This window comes from Chlorella variabilis, assembly GCF_000147415.1.
Source record: "Chlorella variabilis unplaced genomic scaffold CHLNCscaffold_35, whole genome shotgun sequence".
Classification (NCBI taxonomy): Eukaryota; Viridiplantae; Chlorophyta; class Trebouxiophyceae; order Chlorellales; family Chlorellaceae; genus Chlorella; species Chlorella variabilis.
Window position 1 is genome coordinate 140860 of NW_005435053.1, and position 17700 is coordinate 158559.

The following is a 17700-nucleotide window of genomic DNA, read 5'->3' on the forward strand; positions in this document are numbered from 1 at the left end:
GGCCTGGTACGACAACGAGTGGGGCTACTCCCAGCGCGTCGTCGACCTGGCAGAGGTGACCGCCGCCAACTGGGAGTGAGGCGCCCGGCGCGCGGGGCGCCCAGCCCGGGGCCGCCGTCAGCACGAGAGGCCCTGGGGCCTGCCGCCTCGCGCAGCGCCCACCCCCCCCGCGCGCCCGCCCGGGCGCGCGGGCCCCTTGTCGTGCCGCCACCGCAGTTTTGTGCCGTCGCTCGTCAGCCCATTTCGTTTGCACCCCCGCCCCGCCCCCATTCATTTGGTTCACTCTGTCGTCGTCCTGCCGTCTGTACTGCTGCCCAAATCCCAACAAAACGCCCAGCGGCGTGCGGTGGCGTGGCGGGCCGCGCTGGGGGCGCGCGCCTTGCGCGCCCCCGCCCTAGCCCGCTAGCTTCTTCGGTACCCTGGCACGCAGCCCGCGCCGGGTCCGCATCACCGGATATTTTTTGGTCGCGTGCGCGCTTGTAGCAACACCCGCCAGCTGTGCAACTGCCTCCCCCCAGCCCACCCTGCTGCTGAGGTGCTCTCTCGGATCTATTGTAAATCCAACTTTCAGAACCTGGGAAGAGCAAGCAGGTGGAAGCGGGGAGGAGGTGGAGAGAGAAGGGGCCCCTGTGCAAGCAGGCTGTGGGGCGAGAGTGGTTGCCTGCCTGCCCTCTCCCCCCGCTGCCTGCCTTAAGAGTTTTGTGCTTTACAGGCGGTGGTGGGGCAATCACAACTCATGCTCTCACAAAATTACAAACATTTAGAGCTCGTCCGTGAATCTGGACATCGCCGACAGCTGCTGGCCAAGCAGCATGGCGATGCCGCTGGTGTGGCTTGCGGCCGACCCTCCCAGCCACGCCGCCGCCACGTCGGCGAGCACCAGGTGCAGGCGGCCGGCTCCAAAAGCGGCATCCGCCTTGAGCTTGCGGGCCTCCGCCGTCGCCGCCAGTGCCGCACCCACCACCAGCAGAAGGAGCAGCGCCAGAGCACCGGGGCGGGCCATCCTTGCTGCTGCTGCTTGGGGTGCGGTGTGGCTGGCGGGGCGGGGCGGGGCAGCGGGCGCAAGCTGGTTGTTGCTTGGTTTGTTGCTGGTTTGTTGCAATGTGGGAGAGAGGCAGTGAGCGGGGCTTTAATCACGCACAACCTGATGCATTCTATGCAGTCGCGTGGCGCTTTCGTCAAAGGGGAGGCAAAAGTTGACGCGCCCCAGGCAGGGCGCCGCCGCTGCCGCCGCTGCGCCAGCGGGGCGCGGGGAGAGCAGGCCCATCCCAAGCGTCCCCCATTCTTTGACCATTTTGCCTCCCTAGCAGCTGCACCATTGCCGCTGACTTGTTTCCAGCGCCTTGGACCACCGGCGCTCGCTTCCGCCGATGACGCGATGGCGCAGCCGCTCCTGAATTTGGAGGAGAGCACGCGGAGGCACCCGCAGCTGGTCGGCAAGCGCTTCACGGAAGTCTCGGTGGAATCGGTGCAGGCCCTGCTCGCAACAGAGTGCCGGTTCCTCGGCAAGGGTTCCTTTTGCAGAGTGTGGAGCCTGGCGCGCTGGAAACAGCGGCAGTCGCCAGCCTGTGGGCACCCTGTGGTGAGCGGGGCGGCCCACTTGACCGGGCACCGGTGATGGCAGAGCGCCGGCTCAGCAGCTGGCTAGCCTGCCCCTGGAATCAGGATGGAACCAATCTTCATTTGCTCTTGCCGCAGGCAATCAAGGTGTGCAGCGCGGATTTCAATGGCCTGGTGGGCCGGGAGCGCCAGCACAAGCAGAACATGCTGAGGCGCCACTGGTGGGTGGGACTCGCAACTGGCCGTCAGCACCCACGCCTTGAGCCGGGGCATGCTGCTGTGGCCCTCCCTGCTGAAGCATAGCTCTTGCAGGCAATGGGGAGCAGAGGAAGCAGCTGCAGCGGATCATCCTGCTGCGCAGGCTGCTGGGCCGTTCCACGTCCTGCAGCCTGACCCGTCCGTACTCCCCGGTTGGCACCACGCCATTTGTGCAGGTACCGCGAGGTGAATGCCCACCTGCTGCTGGAGGGCCAGCCCCGCGTCTTCCACACATTCGAAGGCACAATGATGGTGCCGCCCGCCCCAGGCGATGCGGTGCAGCAGGCGCAGTCCATGCAGGTGGGTGGGTGCTGGGTGCTGCGACTCCTGCCAAGACACGGGTCGGGTTGGTCCCGCCAAAAAGGCGCCCAATCTGTCCCACCACCTCCGCACTGGCCGTGCGTGGGCTTGCCACCTTGTTGACGTCCTGGATCAAGAGGCTGTCCTTCCCTGCCCCGCCACAGGTGGTGGGCCTGGTGGAGGAGCTGTGCAGCGCGACCAGCCTGGCCCCGTTCCTGCGCCGCACGCTGCCGTCGCCGCCGCCCCGCCGCCTGTGGCCGCTGCACCACGCCGCCGCCGAGTTTGCGGCACTGCTGGCGCAGGTGTGTTCAGCACCTGCGGGTTGCCAGCGCCGGCTGCGGGGGGCCCCCCGGCCTGCTGCCTGGTTACGATTTTAACGTGCCCTGCGTGCCACCACCCGCCCTGCTCCCGCTGCCAGCTGGACGCAATGATGAGGGCTGGGGTGACGCACCAAGACATCAACTTGAGCAACATCATGGTAAGAATCAATTCGCACTGTGGGCGCAAGCCCTGGGGCGTGCCTGGAATGAGCCGGCTGCTGGGGTGTGTGGTCCCCTTGCCCACCCCTGCCAGCACTGGGTGCTGCCTGCCCGCTGGCTTGCATGCCTGCAGGTGCATGTGGGGCCGAGCCGGGCGCCATGCCGGTGCTGAAGCTGGGGGACTTCAACGGCGCCCAGTGGGTGGAGCTGACGCGGGACGGCAGCACCTGGGTGGGTACCGTGGGATTCATGCCCCACAGGTGCGCCGCCGCGGCCCCGGCCGCGGCTTCAATCCGAAGAGCCACCAGCACACGCTGCACCCTGCTGTGCCGCCGCCTGCTGCCAGGCGCCCTGTCGCTCTTGCCTGCAACGGGCGGGGGCGCACAAGCGCTGGCTGGTGCGCGCGGTGCTGCTGCCTGGCGCAGGATCCGCCAGCTGTACCTTGGAAAGCAGCGGTCGCCTGCCGAGGATGTCGGAGAGCTCAATTACGACACCTACCAGGTGCGGCCTCTGGCAGTGGAGGCACTGGGAGGCGCTGGGAGATGCTGGGAGACGACGAGGCACGGCCTGAGGGAGGGAGGCGCAGCAGGGCAAGCCGGCATCGCAGGCAGGGAGCAGCGCACTGGGAGGCACGCGGCGCGGCCAGCGCAGCCCACCAGATGCCGATGCGGCCGCCTGCCCGCGGCGCTGCCTCCCGTGCGGTGCAGATGGGCAAGACGCTGCTGAGGGTGCTGCTGGAGCACAACGGCACGCCGGTGAGCATACCGGCGTGCGCCGGCAGCTCCAGCGCCCGGCAGCTACTCGTGTTAGCAGCTGCTGGAGTCTCGGTTTGTACCGCCCCCTCCTTGGCTGCGCTTGCCCTGTCCCATCCCATCCCCCGCTTCCTTTGTCCATCCCTCCCTCATGCACCTGCCGCCCCATCCCTCCCATACCCAGGTGCCCTACGTCCAGAAGTCCGCAGATATGGAGGGCGACGAGGCGGCGGTGAAGGGCGCGGCCGTGCAGATGCTGTCCACGCGCGAGCCGGCGGCGGAGGTGGAGCGCGAGGTGCGCCCGCGGCAGCACCGGCAGCTGGGCTGGGGTGGCGCACGTGCCTGCCAGCCGCCGGCAGGCTCCGCCCGGCTCATGGGCGTCGGTGGCGCGGGCGGGAGGCGCACCGCGGTGAACATTGCCCGCGCCGCGTCTACGCGCGGGGATGCGGCAGTCAAGATGGGCTGCGGCTGAGCTTGACTGTCGGCGGTGCTGCCTGCAGCTGTGGATCTTTGGCGTGCTCATCGCGCTGCAGCTGAGCTGGGACGGGCGGTACACGTGCGCGGCAGACCAGCTGCGCCTGGCGCCGGCAGACGCGGCCGAGGTGCTGGGCGCGTGGGCGGGCCTCTGCCGCGCCCGCCAGGTGCGTGGGGCACGGCCAGGGCACAGCCCGCTGCCCACGTGCCTTGCCATGCGTTGCTCTGGTTGGCAGCATCCGCCAGTGCCCCAGCCGTGCCGGCTGGCAGCCTCAGCCCGCGCCCGCCAGCTCGACGCCTCCTGGCCCGCTGGCCCGCCGCCCTGCAGGCCGCCCCCGGCAGCCGGGAGTTCTGGGGCGGCGAGGTGCAGGTGGAAGCCATGGCCCGCCTGTACCTGCGCCTGGCACGGCTGGGGCGCCTGCCGCCGCTGGGCGAGCCGCTGGACGCGGCGGTACACACCCAGGTGCGGGCGGGCTGCCCGGCAGCGCTCGTGCTGCCGCGGGCCGCCCGGCCTTGCCCGTGCTGCCGCCGCCGGTGCGGGTGTCGGGGCTATCGACGCCATCCCAGGTTTTGGTTGCCGCCGCGGGTTGCCAAGCCCCGTGGTGTGCCTCTCAGGTACCGCTCCTGCCCCTCCTGTACCTTCACTTTCCTCCCCCACAGGCCGATGAGTACATAGTCGAGGTGACCGAGAACTTCTTTCTGCTGGGATCCGACCCCAGCTGCCAGCGCCTGGCGCCCGTCAAGGCCAGGGTGCGGCGGCGGCGGCAGCGCTGCCGGCGGGATGGGAGCGGCGGCGGCGCCTGGCGGGGTCCAGGCTGCGGTGGCGCATCGCCGCCGCTGCTGGCCCTCTCCTGTGTCCTGCTCTGTGCCTCAGGCAGCCTGCTGATGTGGGTGCCAATGTCGGCGCCGTTGCCGGGCTGCAGGTGGAGGCAATTCTGGAGGAGCAGAGGGAGGCAGCCAAGGCGCAGGCTGCGTCTGCCGCGGCCGCTTCGGCGGCAGCGGCTGCGGAGGCTGCCGAGGCTGCCGAGGCTGAGCGGCAGTGCCGCCACCAGCACAGGGACCGCCCCAGCTTCCGCAGCACGGCCTGGGAGCAGAAGCTGGCTGCTCGGGCCGAGGCGGAGGAGGCCTTCCTGTCTGCCGGCAGCAGCAGCCCCTCGCCCGAGCGCCGCGCCGCCAAGCAGCGGCGCGGCGAGAATGCGGTGCGCAGGGCGAGAGGGGAGGAGGGGTGCTGAGGGTGCTGTGCTTCTCCGCACCTTGACCCGACAGCACAATTGCCCAGAAACCATGGGTTGGTGTGCTCACAGAGGCTGGCTAATTCACCATACCGCTCTCTCATCTTGGAGGCTCCTCAAATTTGGCCCCCTGCAGGCCGCCGCTGCCAACCGCATGCTGCGCTCGGCGCACAAGCGCAAGGCGGGCGGCGCCCCGCCTTCCGCTGACCCCAAGAAGCCCAAGCCCGCGCCAGCAGCCGCAGCAGCAGCAGCCAGGGGGCTTGCCGGGCCTGCTCCCAAGGCTGCCCGGCCGGCCAAACCAGCTCCGGCCAAGGCGGGTGACGCTGGCGCGCCCGACGAGGGCAGCCAGGAGGACACCCTGGTTCTCAACGCCTCGCTGCGGCACAAGCACTTGTGGCGCGATGCGCGCCCGCCGGCCAACCCGCCGCAGCTCATTGGGGACAAGCATGCTGTGGCCGTGATGCTTGGCGACACGCTGCGTGCGGCCGCGGCCGCGGGCGGCGGCGGCGAGGTGCGGCTGCGGCTGGGCGGCGGCCGCGGCCTGCGCTTTGCGGTGGACCGCCGCTCGGTGGTGTTCAGCCGGCAGCAGGTGGCGGCACTGGCCGCGGACGAGGCGGCCTGCAAACGCTGGAACAGCTTTGTGTCGGCGGCGCTGGCGGCCTGGCAGGCGGACGGCAAGGAGGCGTCGCAGGCGGCACGGCTGGGGCTGCTCAAGCCGCTGATGTGCGCGCGGTAGTGTGGTGTGGCTGGCAGGCTACATCTCATGTTTCAATTATATAAATGCTTGATTGTAGTGATGTCAACCTTGGTTAACCAGCGTCCTTAGTACTGTTTCTGAACAGGTGCAGCTGCATGGGCGGGTCGATTTGACAGGCTGCTTATACAAAACTTGATTTATTGCTGGCGCTGCGCAGGATGGTGGCAGGCTTGCAGGTGGCAGGCCCGCGGCAGCGATGTGGCTGGCGAAGCGCTCATAGTCATTGTGCAGCTCCCCCCGCCCGCATGCCACAGGCGGCCAGGCGGGCACCCCACGCCCATGAAGCACTGCCTGCCGCCACTCGCTCCAAATGCGTTTGTCGCTTCCTGTACATCTGTGGCCCCTGAAAAGCTTGTGTAAGGCGCCACAGCAGCTTGTGAGGCAGGCAGTGCCTCGAGCAGGGTGCAGCATGCCGCCGGGCGAGGGCGGAACCGCGCTGGAGTACGGTCACCAGTCTGTTTCACAGTCACAGACGACAGATGCCCCGGGGCGGCTCAAAAAGCGGGACTGCGAGCGATGCGAGTGAGCGGGAAGGCCTGCATGCCCTGGCAACCCCCAGCGCCTGAGCAGATATCAGCATGCACATTCGCAATCAGAAGCAGCCGTAGATGGCATGCGCCCACCCCCACCGTCGGCGCCGCCGCCCGCCGCCGCTGCCTCCTGTGGCACGGCTCTCAGCTCCTGCGCCGCCGTGCTGCCTGCAGGCGCCCCAAGTCGGTCTGTCTGTGCTCCTGCCTGCCTGACGAGCCGCTGGAGCTGGCTGGCAAGGTCATCGTGCTGCAGCACCCATTTGAGCAAAAGTGAGGCCGGGCCTGCGGGCCCAGAAGTTGGGGCCTGCCTTGGCGATAGCTCCGGCACCTGGGCGCCTGCTCGTTGCGCTGTGGCATCTATTGTCGCTCACATACCGAGCACACAGGCACGCGCTACACACAATCCACGCCGCACCCTGCCGCCTGGCCTTGCAGGAAGCGGCTGGCCACGGTGCCGGTGCTGCAAAAGTGTGTGGCGGGGGTAGAGGTGCTGCGCTCGCGGAGCTACCGGCCCGCCCACCCGCCGCACGAGCCGCTGCGCGCGGCGCTGCAGGGCGCGGCGGAGGGGCGGTACCCTCTGCTGGTGCTGTTCCCCGGCGCGGGTGAGGGGGTGGGCAGGGGGCCCGCCGGGCTGCATGCACAGCGGCGGTGGAGGCCTGCTTGGTGGCAGCGCAGGTCATGTGCCGCACTAGGGCCGTGATGCTGTGCTCTGCACGGTTGGAGGCGCAGCAGCACCTGCTTCAGCAGCGTTTCAGCGCCGGTGCAGAAGAGGGACGGCTTGGTGGGCAGCGTCCTGCTGGCTGCTGGGCTGACCTGCTGGCTGCCGGCCGCTGCGCCGCAGGCGCGCGCGATGTGCGGGACGTGGGGGCCGAGCTCCGCGGCGACGGCGCTGCTGGTGCCAGTGGCGCGCCGCAGCCTGCATCGGCGCACCAGGCAGCGCAGAAGGATGCGCCGCGGCAGCGGCAGCAGCAGCAGCAGGGCACCCAGGAGCAGCAGCAGGAGGAGGGCCAGGAGCGGGAGCAGGAGCAGGGCACGCAGCCGCTGCAGCAGCAGCAGCAGGGCAGGCGGCAGCAGCAGCAGGAGCTGGGGGGCCAGCCTGCACCAAAGCAGGCGTTCCTTGCGGGCGACAAGGACCCCTTGTATGTGATGCTGGTTATCGACGGCACCTGGAAGCAGGCCAAGGAGATGTTCAAGGCGGTACTGCCGTTAGTACTGCAGCCAGGCGGGCCCGGGGTGCGGGTGCAGCTGCCGGCGCCCTCCCGCGACCCCCAGCACCAGCGCCAGCGGCAGCAGCCCGAGGCGAGCGGCGCGGCAGCAGCAGAGGACGCGGCGAGCGCCGAGGCGAGCGTCGATGCAGGGGCGGCGGCGGCGGCGGCAGGCAGCGCGGCGTCCAGCGGGGCGGCGGGCCTGCCGCCCGAGGCAGCGGCGGACGGGCCGCTGCTGATCCGCGTGGAACCCATGGAGGGGTGCCTGACCACCTGCGAGGCGGCAGCCCGCGCGCTGGGCTGCCTGGAGCCGCGCGGCGGCGCGGTGCGGGAGGCCATCCTGCGGCCGCTGGCGCAGCTGGCCCGCTACCAGGCAAGGGGCGGCGGTGGCGTTGGGCGGGGAGGTCGGCATGTGTGTGTGCAACGTGCGTGATGGCGGGCGGGGAGCCGGCAGGCTCTGGGCTGGGTTGGTGGGCCCTGAAACTGCGTGAGGCTGCTGCTGAGGCACCCCCCCACTGGGCTTGCTCCCCTGGCCCGCAGGCGCAGTGGGACCCCTCGATGGCGGCGCGCCTGGCGGCGGCCAGCGCGGGCTACACCCGATCGCGCAACCGCATGGGCATGGGGCGGCAGGGCATCCTAGAGGCGATCCCCTGAGAAGAGAAACCCTCCCTTTGCCCCAAGCAGCTGACGCTTCTTGCATGCTTTTCCACAGCACACTCCTTCCACCTGGCCTACATTCCCCTTGCTGCTAACCGTGCCTGATTGCCAGGCATGGCAACCAGCTCAAACACTACAGCAGCGCCGCTGTCGCCTACAGCACGGCTTGGCGACCGTCCTTGTGACCGCCTGCCAGATGCTAGCAGTGCTGCCTGGCTCTCCCTCTGCCAACCTAATGCCGCACATGCTTGAGGTGGTGGCAGCGGTGGCCGCAGCACAGGCCAGCAGCATCTGATGCGCCGTACAGGCACCCCGCCAGTGATGGCGGCGGGTGGTGATGTCATGACATGTCAGCAGGCAGAGCGAGGCTGAAGCTGGCTTGCACGTGGATCTACAGTAGAAACCCCTCCGAAGCCATCTGAAATTCCGCTGGAGTCCTGACTCACTAGAATGGCGCCTAAACGCGTGCGTTTCGCAGTTGAGGAGCTGGAGGACCGTGATTCTGTTTCAAAACGCGCGTTCACACGCCTGCCGCGCAAGCTTACACCGACAGTGCACCGCCCCAGGTGGGTCTCCTCCACACCATGCACTCTGGCCGCCCGACCCGCTGCTCCTGCCCAATGGTTGCGACGGGCCTGCTGCGCCGTCAGCCTGCCCTTGGACGCGGGCCACTAGCGGCGGCGCGGCGGCGGCCCCTGGGCGGCCGCCGAGGGGGAGGTGGCGCACCTGGAAGACGGTTGCGCCCCACTGAACTGCTCCGCCATTGGCTGTGCAGGATGTCAGCAGAGCAGCTGCAGCAGCAGATTGCGCAGCTGCAGCAGCAGATTGCGCAGCTGCAGCAGCAGATTGTGCAGCTTCACCAGGAGAACAGCAACTGCCAGGGCAGGGTGTTAGAACTAGAAAAGTTGGTGCAGAGTCGGGATGAAGAGATCGAACACCTGCAGCAACAACGGCAGCAGAATGAAGGCCTGATGCAACGTCTGCAGCAGCAGAAACGCAAGCGCGAGGAGAAGGACGCCGCGGAGCTGAAAGCGCTGGTGGCAAAGCTGCAGCAGCAGCAGTGGGATCTGCAGCAGCGGCTTGACGACTGCAATAGACAGCTTGCGGCCGCGGCCGCGCCGCGCCGCCAATCAGCCGCCGGCTCAGCTGACCAACCCACCCAGCAGCAGCAGCAGGCGGCGGGCGACGACGCGGCGCAGCCGCCGGGTGAGTGTTGAGGGTTTCCTCTTGCGGGGGTGGCGGCCCTTTGTGTGGGGTTTCTCGTTACGTTGCAGGCTTGTCCCGACTTGTGTGCAGTTGCCGCTGCACAGACAGCTGCCGAGGGTGGCAGCGGCCATGCGCAGGGGTCGGGCGTAGGTGAGGGCCTGGGCCGAGTGCTTGAGGGCTGCTTCGCTAGCGCTGCTGATGGTGACCAGCTGCTGATGGCAGATTTGCGTAGAGGGAACATTGTAATGCATGGATATCTGGTTTTGAGGGCTCAATCTCTCCCTGTTTGCAGCCGCCGCTGGAGCGCAGCCAGCTGGAGGGTCGAGCGGCGGCGCGGCAGTGCCACCTCGTTCGGGTGAGACCTGCTTGGAAGCCCTTCCGCTGGTGGGGTGTGCTTGCAGTGCAGTAGGGTGTAAGGAGGCCGGTTTGGCTGCTACGCAATGGCAGTCACACAATGCCCCTGCTCTCTGCTCTGCCCTTTGCAAATGCAGCGACGCTTGGGGCCGCAGCCACGCTGGTGGACATGCCAAATGCCCAGGAAGGAGCGCCTCTGGCTCCGATCCCGCAGGAGCCCCCGCCCCAGCTGCCAGCGTCCTCGTAACCGGCATATGCTTACGTGCTTATGTTCACAGTAACTACGATGCAGTAACTACGATGCTTATGTTCACAGTAACTGTTGTTCTCTGCTGCCTGCGGCGAGCGGCGCCCTGTACCGCTGTACAGCGCCACAGCAGCGGCAGTCATGCTGCCGCCCTCGGCCAGAGGCCGCACTCTGTGCGGTTTCGGGATCGTCCTCTTGCTTGCTCCTGTGCGTTTGCCCCCCCCACCCGCCCTGCAGCACGGCGCGCTGGGCCGCTGGCACCCGGGTGTGGCGCCCAGTGGCGACGCCGCCGCGAGCGGCTGCGGTGATGTGGCTGGCCTTCGGGCCCTGCTCGTGCTTTTCGTACCACTCTTTATTCATGCTTGCTTGCATGCCACACTCTCAGCGCTGGCAGCGCTGTTGTCTCCCCACCCGCCTGTAACATGGGGCGCGTGGATCTGTGTCCCGGCCACCGCCCCCTACCGTGAGCAGCAGCAGCAGCAGAGAACCAATCGCTTGAATAGCTTTCTCGCTCGGCACATGTTTGTGTTGCTTGTGTTGCAAAGGCTGTCTGGAAACCCCACTGCCTCGCTTCCCCAGTTCCTGCCTGTTGGGCGGTGCCGCCGTCTGCTGAATGCATAGTGCAACTGTGGAGTAGTGCAGTTGGAAGGCAGTCTGGAGGAGGTGCTGGCGCTGCTCTGGCTTGAGCGCGCGCCCCGGCGCGGCTGGCGCGAGTGCGTGGGTGTGCGCTGCTGGCGCAGCGGCTTTGGGCTGCGCTGCCGGGCGATCAGCAGGTCGCGCTCCTCCTCCTGCCGCACCCAGGTGTCCTCGTAGCCGGTGTAGCAGCTGGCCTCGTCGTCCCACAGCTGCTGCTCGCGCAGCACCGCCTCCAGCCGCTGGGCACAACCCTGGGGGAGGCGCTAAAAATGTTGCCAGGTTATCACAGCCAGTCGTAGCAGGTGCCCTAGCAGGCGGTAGCTGAACACCTCCTGAACACTGTCTGACGGCGGCCCCATCGACCGCCGGGTATCGGCAGACAGCGACAGATGGTGACAGAGGGGCTGAGGGGCCGGCGATGCCTAATGCTGTCTGGCGATCTCGCATGACCCGTGCACCCCAATTTGGGCCCCAGGCGATCCCCTGCCTTTGAAAACCTGACCCCTGCCACGTAGGCCCCTTTCCTCCGCTGCCTCCCCCGATGTCCGCCCGTCTCTGAGGGGCCGATTCACCACCTGCCAATCACCATCGATTCTGAATTGAGTCTGACTGCCGTTTTCTGCATCGATCGGGCGCCTGCCGATTACCTGCACTCACTTGCCCGTTGCACAACCCTCCCAACCAGCCGCTGATACACGCCCAGCGCCCAATTCTTGGTGCCACAAGCCACAGTATCGCCAGACGGCGCTCCATCACAATCCACGCAGCCCGCAGAGCCTATGCAACTCTGCCATGACACCTCCAGCCCTTTGCAGCCCCGGAGGCGGTGCATCCAATCGCAATTGGTGAGTGGGGATCTATTGGAGCCGCGAGCTCGTCAAGCCGGGCCCTTGCTGGGGGCGGAACACGACTAGCCGTTGGCCCATCACACCTGCGGGCTTCTCCTCTCCCAGGCACCCGCCCATCGGTTTCGCCCTGTTTCTTGGTGCAGTGACGGGGGATGGTCGAACGGCGCACAGCGGCAGCGGCAGGCAGCGGCTGGGGAGCCCTGCCGGCGGCACCATCACGGTGAGCGCCGTGCGGCGGCGGCGGCGGTGGTGTTGGGTGGGGCCATATGAGAACCTCACCCCTTTGGGCCAGGGCGCTGTGACCCCAGAGCTGCCCTCTCCAGCAGCTTAACAATGGTCTGGGCCACGCCTGCGCTGTGCAGGCGCGACCAATGAGGTGGCAGCAGTGGAGCGACATGCGGTGCTGGGCCGCTGCGATGCCCATGCCCCTCCCGACATGCAGCTGCAGGAAGCCCTTGACGGTGAGCCACCCCTTGAGCCTGGGCCCAATCCGCCACACAAATTTCTACTACCCTGCGCGCATGCAACATCTGTGCTTGGCCTGCCATTGCTGCCAGTGGCGACCAACAGCAGCGCCGCTGCCTCCCATCTCTCCCGCTGCCGCAGCCGAGGTGGCGGCCGCAGCACGCGACACAATGCTGGCGCAGTGCCAGGCGCTGCTGAGCCTGGACGACCCAGGTGGGCAGCGTGACTGCGATGGGGCTGCATCGGGCCGCTCCGACCAGCGCTGCTGCCCAGAATGCGTGCCGGTTAACAACGCCGCCGCCGGCGTAACTTGCGCCCATGGCTGCGTGCCGCACGCGCGCATGCGTGCCACCTGCGCCACGGTGCAAGCTCCGCAGCTGAGCAGCCTCTTGCTCAGCGCTGGCTCGCTCCTTCCGCGTTGCCGGGTCGGCCTGGCCTGGCTCACGCGTCTTGCTGCTGGTCCCACCTGCCCTGCGTGCAGGCTGCCTCCCACACGACCCCTTGTTCGACGTGCTCCCAGCCGCGGCTCCAGCCTGCCGCCGACAAGACTGCCCGCCCAATCCGGCTGACATCGTGGCTGCGCTGGCAGCGGCTGCGGCAGAGGTGGCTGCGCTGGCCGCCCCGGCCGGCACCGGCGTGGTGGCAGAGTCGACCCTGGCGGGCAGCCTGGTTCCCTGGGGCGGCATGCAGCAGACCTGCCGCAAGCGTTCCACTGCAGATGCCACGCCTGCAGCCGCAGCGGCGCAGCTGGCTGGTACCCACCGGCGGCACGCCCGGCTTCAGCTTGGGGAGGGGGAGGGTCCACCCACAACAGTGGCACCAGCTCCACACACTGCGACTCCACGCCACGCGCCGGGTGCGGCCGCTGGCGGCAAGCGCCAGCGCCTGCTGCTGCTCTCAGCCGCGGCAGCCTGCGCAGCGGCGGCTGAGAGCGGGGACGTTGCTGCCACACCCGGCAGCAGCAGCCGGGGAGCACCGCAGCGCAGGGCGGGCCTGCGGGTGGTTGCCAGAGACCTCTCTTTCACACCTGGCCCACCCCCCTGCCTGACCAGCCACACAGGTGCACCCCGTGCGCCTGCTGCATCGCCGTGCTGAGCATTCCCACCAGACCCAGTGCTGGGTCTGCTTTGACCCAGCAGCAGCGGTGCCCAACATACTATCTCATGCACCGCCAAACGGCTCCGCCACCCCTTCTGCTACAGGCACGCCGCCGATTGCCGGCTGCACCTCTGGCTGCAGCGGCAGCGGGCTCCAGTCGCCACAGCAAGATGCTGCGGGCATCGACAAGCCCGCCTGTCGCCTGGTGGTGAAGCCCTTCAGCCTGCTGCGGGTGAGAGCGCTCGCCGTCGCCGCCAGCGAAGCCACGCCTTGTCATGCCGCGCCGTGCAGCTGCCGGCACTCATGCTTGTTGCTGTGCATGCTGTGTGCTGCCTGCGTGCAGCAGGGGCTGACCTGGGGCTGACGCTCGGTGCCTGCCTCCCTTTGCCCGACCCTCCCCGCTGTGCCGCAGAGCCCAGGCACTCGCTCCATCATCCGCGATGTCAACCGAACCATCCAGGCCTCTGCCGCCGCCCCACTCCTTTACGACTGCTGGCGACCTGCCGCTACCGCTGCGCCGGCTGGCCCCGGCACAGGGCAGCCGTGGGGGCGGCCTTTCAAAGCCATTCGCCTGTGTTGAGCGGGCGTCACCTGCTGGCCTTCAAAATCTGGTGCAGGACTCTTAGGCTGCTGCCGCCTGCGGGCTTATTTGTATCTTATCGGACTTTATAGCTAGGATTTTATAGCTAGGACTTAGGACTGACTAGACGCCCGCAGCAGCAGCAGCTGCCTCTGAATTTTCGCCCCCACCCTGCCCCGTCTATCCATTCCTCTTCTTGCAGTGACCTCTCCCTCCTTGCCGTCAGAACGCATGCCCCCATCTGTGCCGTCTGTCTGCCATCGCTGGCGCCCATTTTGGTGCCGCTGCCCTGTGTTGTACTATCACCGCCGCCTCCCAGCGCCCACCCCGCGCCGCTGCCGCTTTGTCGCAGCGCCGCCCAAACGACTGTTGCCGTGTGTCCCGGGGAGCTCAGGGTGTGGCCCTGAATGTGTCCATTGTCACCGTAACCTGCCCTTTCATACGCAGAAGCGCGTCTCCCTGTTCTGTTGAGCCGATCGACCCATCCAAACCTGCCGCCATCGCGTTTTTTGTTGACCTCCCTTTACCGAGCGATAAAAACTAGTAGCATGGGGTTCCCATCTGGGCCGCCATGGAGAGAAATCTTTGATCCCCTTTGCTTGTAGATGTTTCTCCCCCACGTCAGTGACTAGCACACTCTTTCCCTGGGTTTTCATGGTGCCTTGCTGCCCGCCGCGTGCATGCGGCGCCGTTTTGTGGGGCCGCCGCGCAGCGCTGCCGGCCCCCGCCGCATGCCGCACGGCTTCAGCCCCTCCCTCCCCCTGCAGCACTTTTTCAGCTGCCACCCGCACGCCATTACCAAACGAAAACTAAACAACCGCACCGCCCGTTCACCAAAAACACCACCCATGCCCCCTCTGCCTGCTGTGGGCCTTCCGTACAATACCAGGCTTTTTTTCCTTGCTGGGGACCTTGCACAAACAGCGGCACATGGTGCCTGCTTCACGCATACACACACACCAACTCAACCGGCTTACCCGCTGACGCACAACCGACGTACGCACCACATAAATGGGGCATTTCCCGGGGACGATCATTTCATTGGGGATGTGGGGCGTGCCGCCTAGCTGAGCGCCGCCTCCAGGTCCGTCCTTTTTCCTTTGCAATATACCGGGCCGCCTGGGCCCCTACTTTCTCCCTGCTACTTGCTATTCCCTCTTGATTATGATGCTGGGATTCCTGGGTCCATTTTTTCAGGGGTTCCCCCGGGACTGGAATTTGCACCTCATCCAAACCACCCATACCCAAACTCACACCAACAAGCAGTTACACGCTCTGGCATTGACTCCAGTCCAGCAATGACAAGCTACCCACTCCTTCTGCTGGCTGGGCACACTGTTTCCCTTTCCTGGCAGCATGTTGCTTCCCTCTCCCAGCGCAGCCGCGCCTTTGTGCGCCTCGCTATTTTGTGACGCTTCGGTTCTCCAGGCTGCCAGCTTGTAGTTGACCGCCCCCACACTGATTCTTTAGGCACTTAGGACCATTACTTAGGTAGGACAAAGTAAGTAGGCACTCTCTCGACTTGTAACATCCAATCATTTCTATCATTCTAGAAGGCTTTTTGGACGCTAGGGGCGACCCCAACAGCGATGTATGGCGATACCATGATGATGCAGGCCAGCCACCGGATATAATACCCCGCAAGCCTCTGCCGCCAACCACCCGCCGCCACCGCTGCTGTGTGCGCTGGCTGACGGGGCACAGCGGCTGTTGAATGTACGATTGCTCAAAGGGGCATTCATTTCATCACGCGCTTCCCATGTCATCAGAGGATGCCCAGTTTGAGGATGGGGCGTTGGCAACAGCCGCTGGTTGCTGTCGCGGTCTTGGTGCTAACCCTGGGCTTTACGCGCTGCCAGTTGAACGACGATGGCAAGCAACTTGTCTGATCGCCACCGCCGCCGCCTGCCGCCGCTGCCGCATGCCCGCTCCCGCCCGCCGCCGCCGCGTCCCCTGCCACCCGCCGCTGCACACCGTGCCTCCTGCCTCCCCGCCGCCTCTGCAGCCGACCGCCTGCTGGCGCAGCGCGACGGCGTCGCCAACTGGCCAGCGTATTCTGTGAGCAATGGGATCAACGGCTGGGTCAAGCCTGTGCCAGAGTGCTCCTGGACCGGCATCACTTGCGACCCCTTCAACGGAACGGTTGTGAACTTGTGAGCAGCTGGGTGGGGCGAGTCGGCGGCAGGAAGGGCTGGCAGGCAGGGGACGCGATTGTGCTGCGGGGGCAGGGCGTGAAGCGCGCAGGCGATGGGTCGCAGCCGCGGCTGCTGACGCCCCCGCCTCCCGACGCCCCGGCTGCCGTGCAGCAAGTGGGGCTGCTGGGTGAATGAGCAGGTGGCGGGCGCGCTCCAGCTGGACGGCCTGTGCGGCACACGGGCGCAAGGCACGCTGGCGGCGGCGCTGGGCGGCATCAAGTGCGCTGGGTGTGGGAGGGGTCGCGTGTTCGGGGGTCGGGCAGGCGCTAGCACACAGCACCCCAGCGACGCCCCGGCTGCCGTGCAGCTCTCTCTCATTTGTGTGCGCTGCCTGTCGCCGCTTATCTTGCATGCATGTCTGCGCTGTGCCTCCCTGCCTTCCGCAGGACCATGCAAACTCTGGATTTCACCAACCAGAGCTTCTCAGGCAGGTGGCGGTTGGGCAGGAAGCGTAGCTCGCAAGCTTCCATGTACATGCGTGTGCTGGCTGGGGGCGGCCCGCCGCACCCCTCGCACGCTCGCCTGCCCGCCCACCCGCACCTGCTGGCGCTTAGCAGCCGCTTGTGCTTGGCTTCTGCTGCGCAGGGGTGCTGCCCTCGGCTTGGGGTGGCAACGGCGCTTTCACGCAGCTTGAAAGCATGTGAGGCCAAAGGGCTTCCCAAACAGCTTGTGGCGCTGAATGCCTGCCTGCCTTGCCAGCCGGTGGTTAGGGCAGCCTCTGCCTCTGCCCTGCTCGGCTGCCGGCCCCGGGCCGGCGCCGGCACAGTGCAGCTGACCGGGCCTGCTGTTGCCTGACGTGGTGGTACTGCATGGCGGTACTGCCCTTGCTGCAGGTACCTGCAATGGAACAACCTCTCAGGTGGGTTGCCCTCTGCAGGCGCCCAGCAGCTGTCTGCGCAGCATTCACACAAGCCCGCGGCTTTTGCGGCGGACGGCGCCGTAGGGCGAATGCAGCCCCAGGGTGCAGCTGTGCCCTTGTGGCCGCCTGCTGAGGGAGGCGGCTGCGTGCTGACAGCTTGGTTGCATGAGTGCAGGCCCGCTGCCGCTGCTGTGGGGCAACCCCAACGGCTTCCCCGCCCTGACCGGCATGTGAGTGCTGCCGCTGGGATGGGCCGCCGCTTCCAGGCACCCCATCTCATCTGTGCTGTCCCATCTGCCATGGATGGCAGCAACCTGCAACGCAACCCACCTTGGATGATGTGTATCAAAAACGTCTCCTCCGCTGCCACCACCCCTGCAGGGAGCTGAGCCACAACCGATTGAACGGTTCGTGGGCGCACGCCCGCCACCCTGCGTGCCTGCGCAGCCGCTTGCCCTGCCGCACGCAGCCCAGCCCTGCCGTCGGTCGGCCGCTGCGGCGGCGGCCTGCTCGTCCGCTTTCGCCCAACCCCCACTCCCCCTCTCTTCCTCCTCCACTGCGCCGCTGGCCCCTCACCCTGCTGCCCCCATCCTGCAGGCACGGTGCCCCCCATCTGGGCCTCTGGCCTCCAGTCCCTGGAAACCCTCTACCTCTTCTCCAACCAGCTCACAGGTGACCACGCCTCCCCCTCCAGCCAGCCCACCAGCAACTGAAGCTCACAAGCGGCTGAGCAAGATGGGGCGCCCGGTGGCAGCGCGGGGCTGCGACGTGACGCCGCTGCTCCCGCCCACTCTGCCGCTCTGCCCTGCCGCGCTCTGTTGCCACGTGCTGCCGCCGCACCCCCCGCCTGCTGCCGCAGGCAGCCTGCCTGGCTCTTGGGGATCCCCCGCCTCCTTCCAGAAACTGACCTACCTGTGAGCGGTGCTGCCCTGCTTCAAGCTGAACGCTGCTGGTGCTGGAGCTGCTCTGAGCGCCAAGCGCTGCCCTGGCGCGTTCTGAGCGCTGCCG

General features: G+C 67.3%; 4 protein-coding genes across 4 annotated transcripts in view; all 4 read left to right on the forward strand.

Annotated features, from left to right (window-relative positions):
• CHLNCDRAFT_49269 (hypothetical protein) overlaps positions 1-79 on the forward strand; it is a gene marked incomplete at both ends in the record, with an annotated part of 3796 nt that extends 3717 nt beyond the window's left edge. Inside the window, one exon of the mRNA XM_005843042.1 lies at positions 20-79. Within this exon, the coding sequence (XP_005843104.1) occupies positions 20-79 (60 nt within the window). The remainder of the gene's footprint in view (positions 1-19) is intronic.
• A 6142-nt stretch (positions 80-6221) lies between these two features.
• On the forward strand, positions 6222-8201 carry CHLNCDRAFT_141530 (hypothetical protein; the record flags this gene model as incomplete). The annotated part of the gene is made up of 5 exons (XM_005843043.1): positions 6222-6334; positions 6517-6612; positions 6778-6944; positions 7184-7938; positions 8088-8201. 5 exons carry the CDS (start codon positions 6222-6224, stop codon positions 8199-8201), a joined length of 1245 nt encoding a protein of 414 aa, XP_005843105.1.
• Positions 8202-15397: 7196 nt separating this feature from the next.
• Positions 15398-17405, forward strand: CHLNCDRAFT_141533 (hypothetical protein; the record flags this gene model as incomplete). Its single annotated transcript, XM_005843044.1, has 8 exons — positions 15398-15449; positions 15644-15791; positions 15945-16052; positions 16220-16264; positions 16667-16692; positions 16868-16922; positions 17074-17099; positions 17290-17405. The coding sequence occupies 8 exons, from the start codon at positions 15398-15400 to the stop codon at positions 17403-17405; spliced, it is 576 nt and encodes a 191-aa protein (XP_005843106.1).
• A 22-nt stretch (positions 17406-17427) lies between these two features.
• The window catches only part of CHLNCDRAFT_141534 (hypothetical protein), a gene marked incomplete at both ends in the record, with an annotated part of 2084 nt that continues 1811 nt past the window's right edge, over positions 17428-17700 (forward strand). Inside the window, one exon of the mRNA XM_005843045.1 lies at positions 17428-17460. Coding sequence (XP_005843107.1) covers positions 17428-17460 — 33 coding nt within the window. The remainder of the gene's footprint in view (positions 17461-17700) is intronic.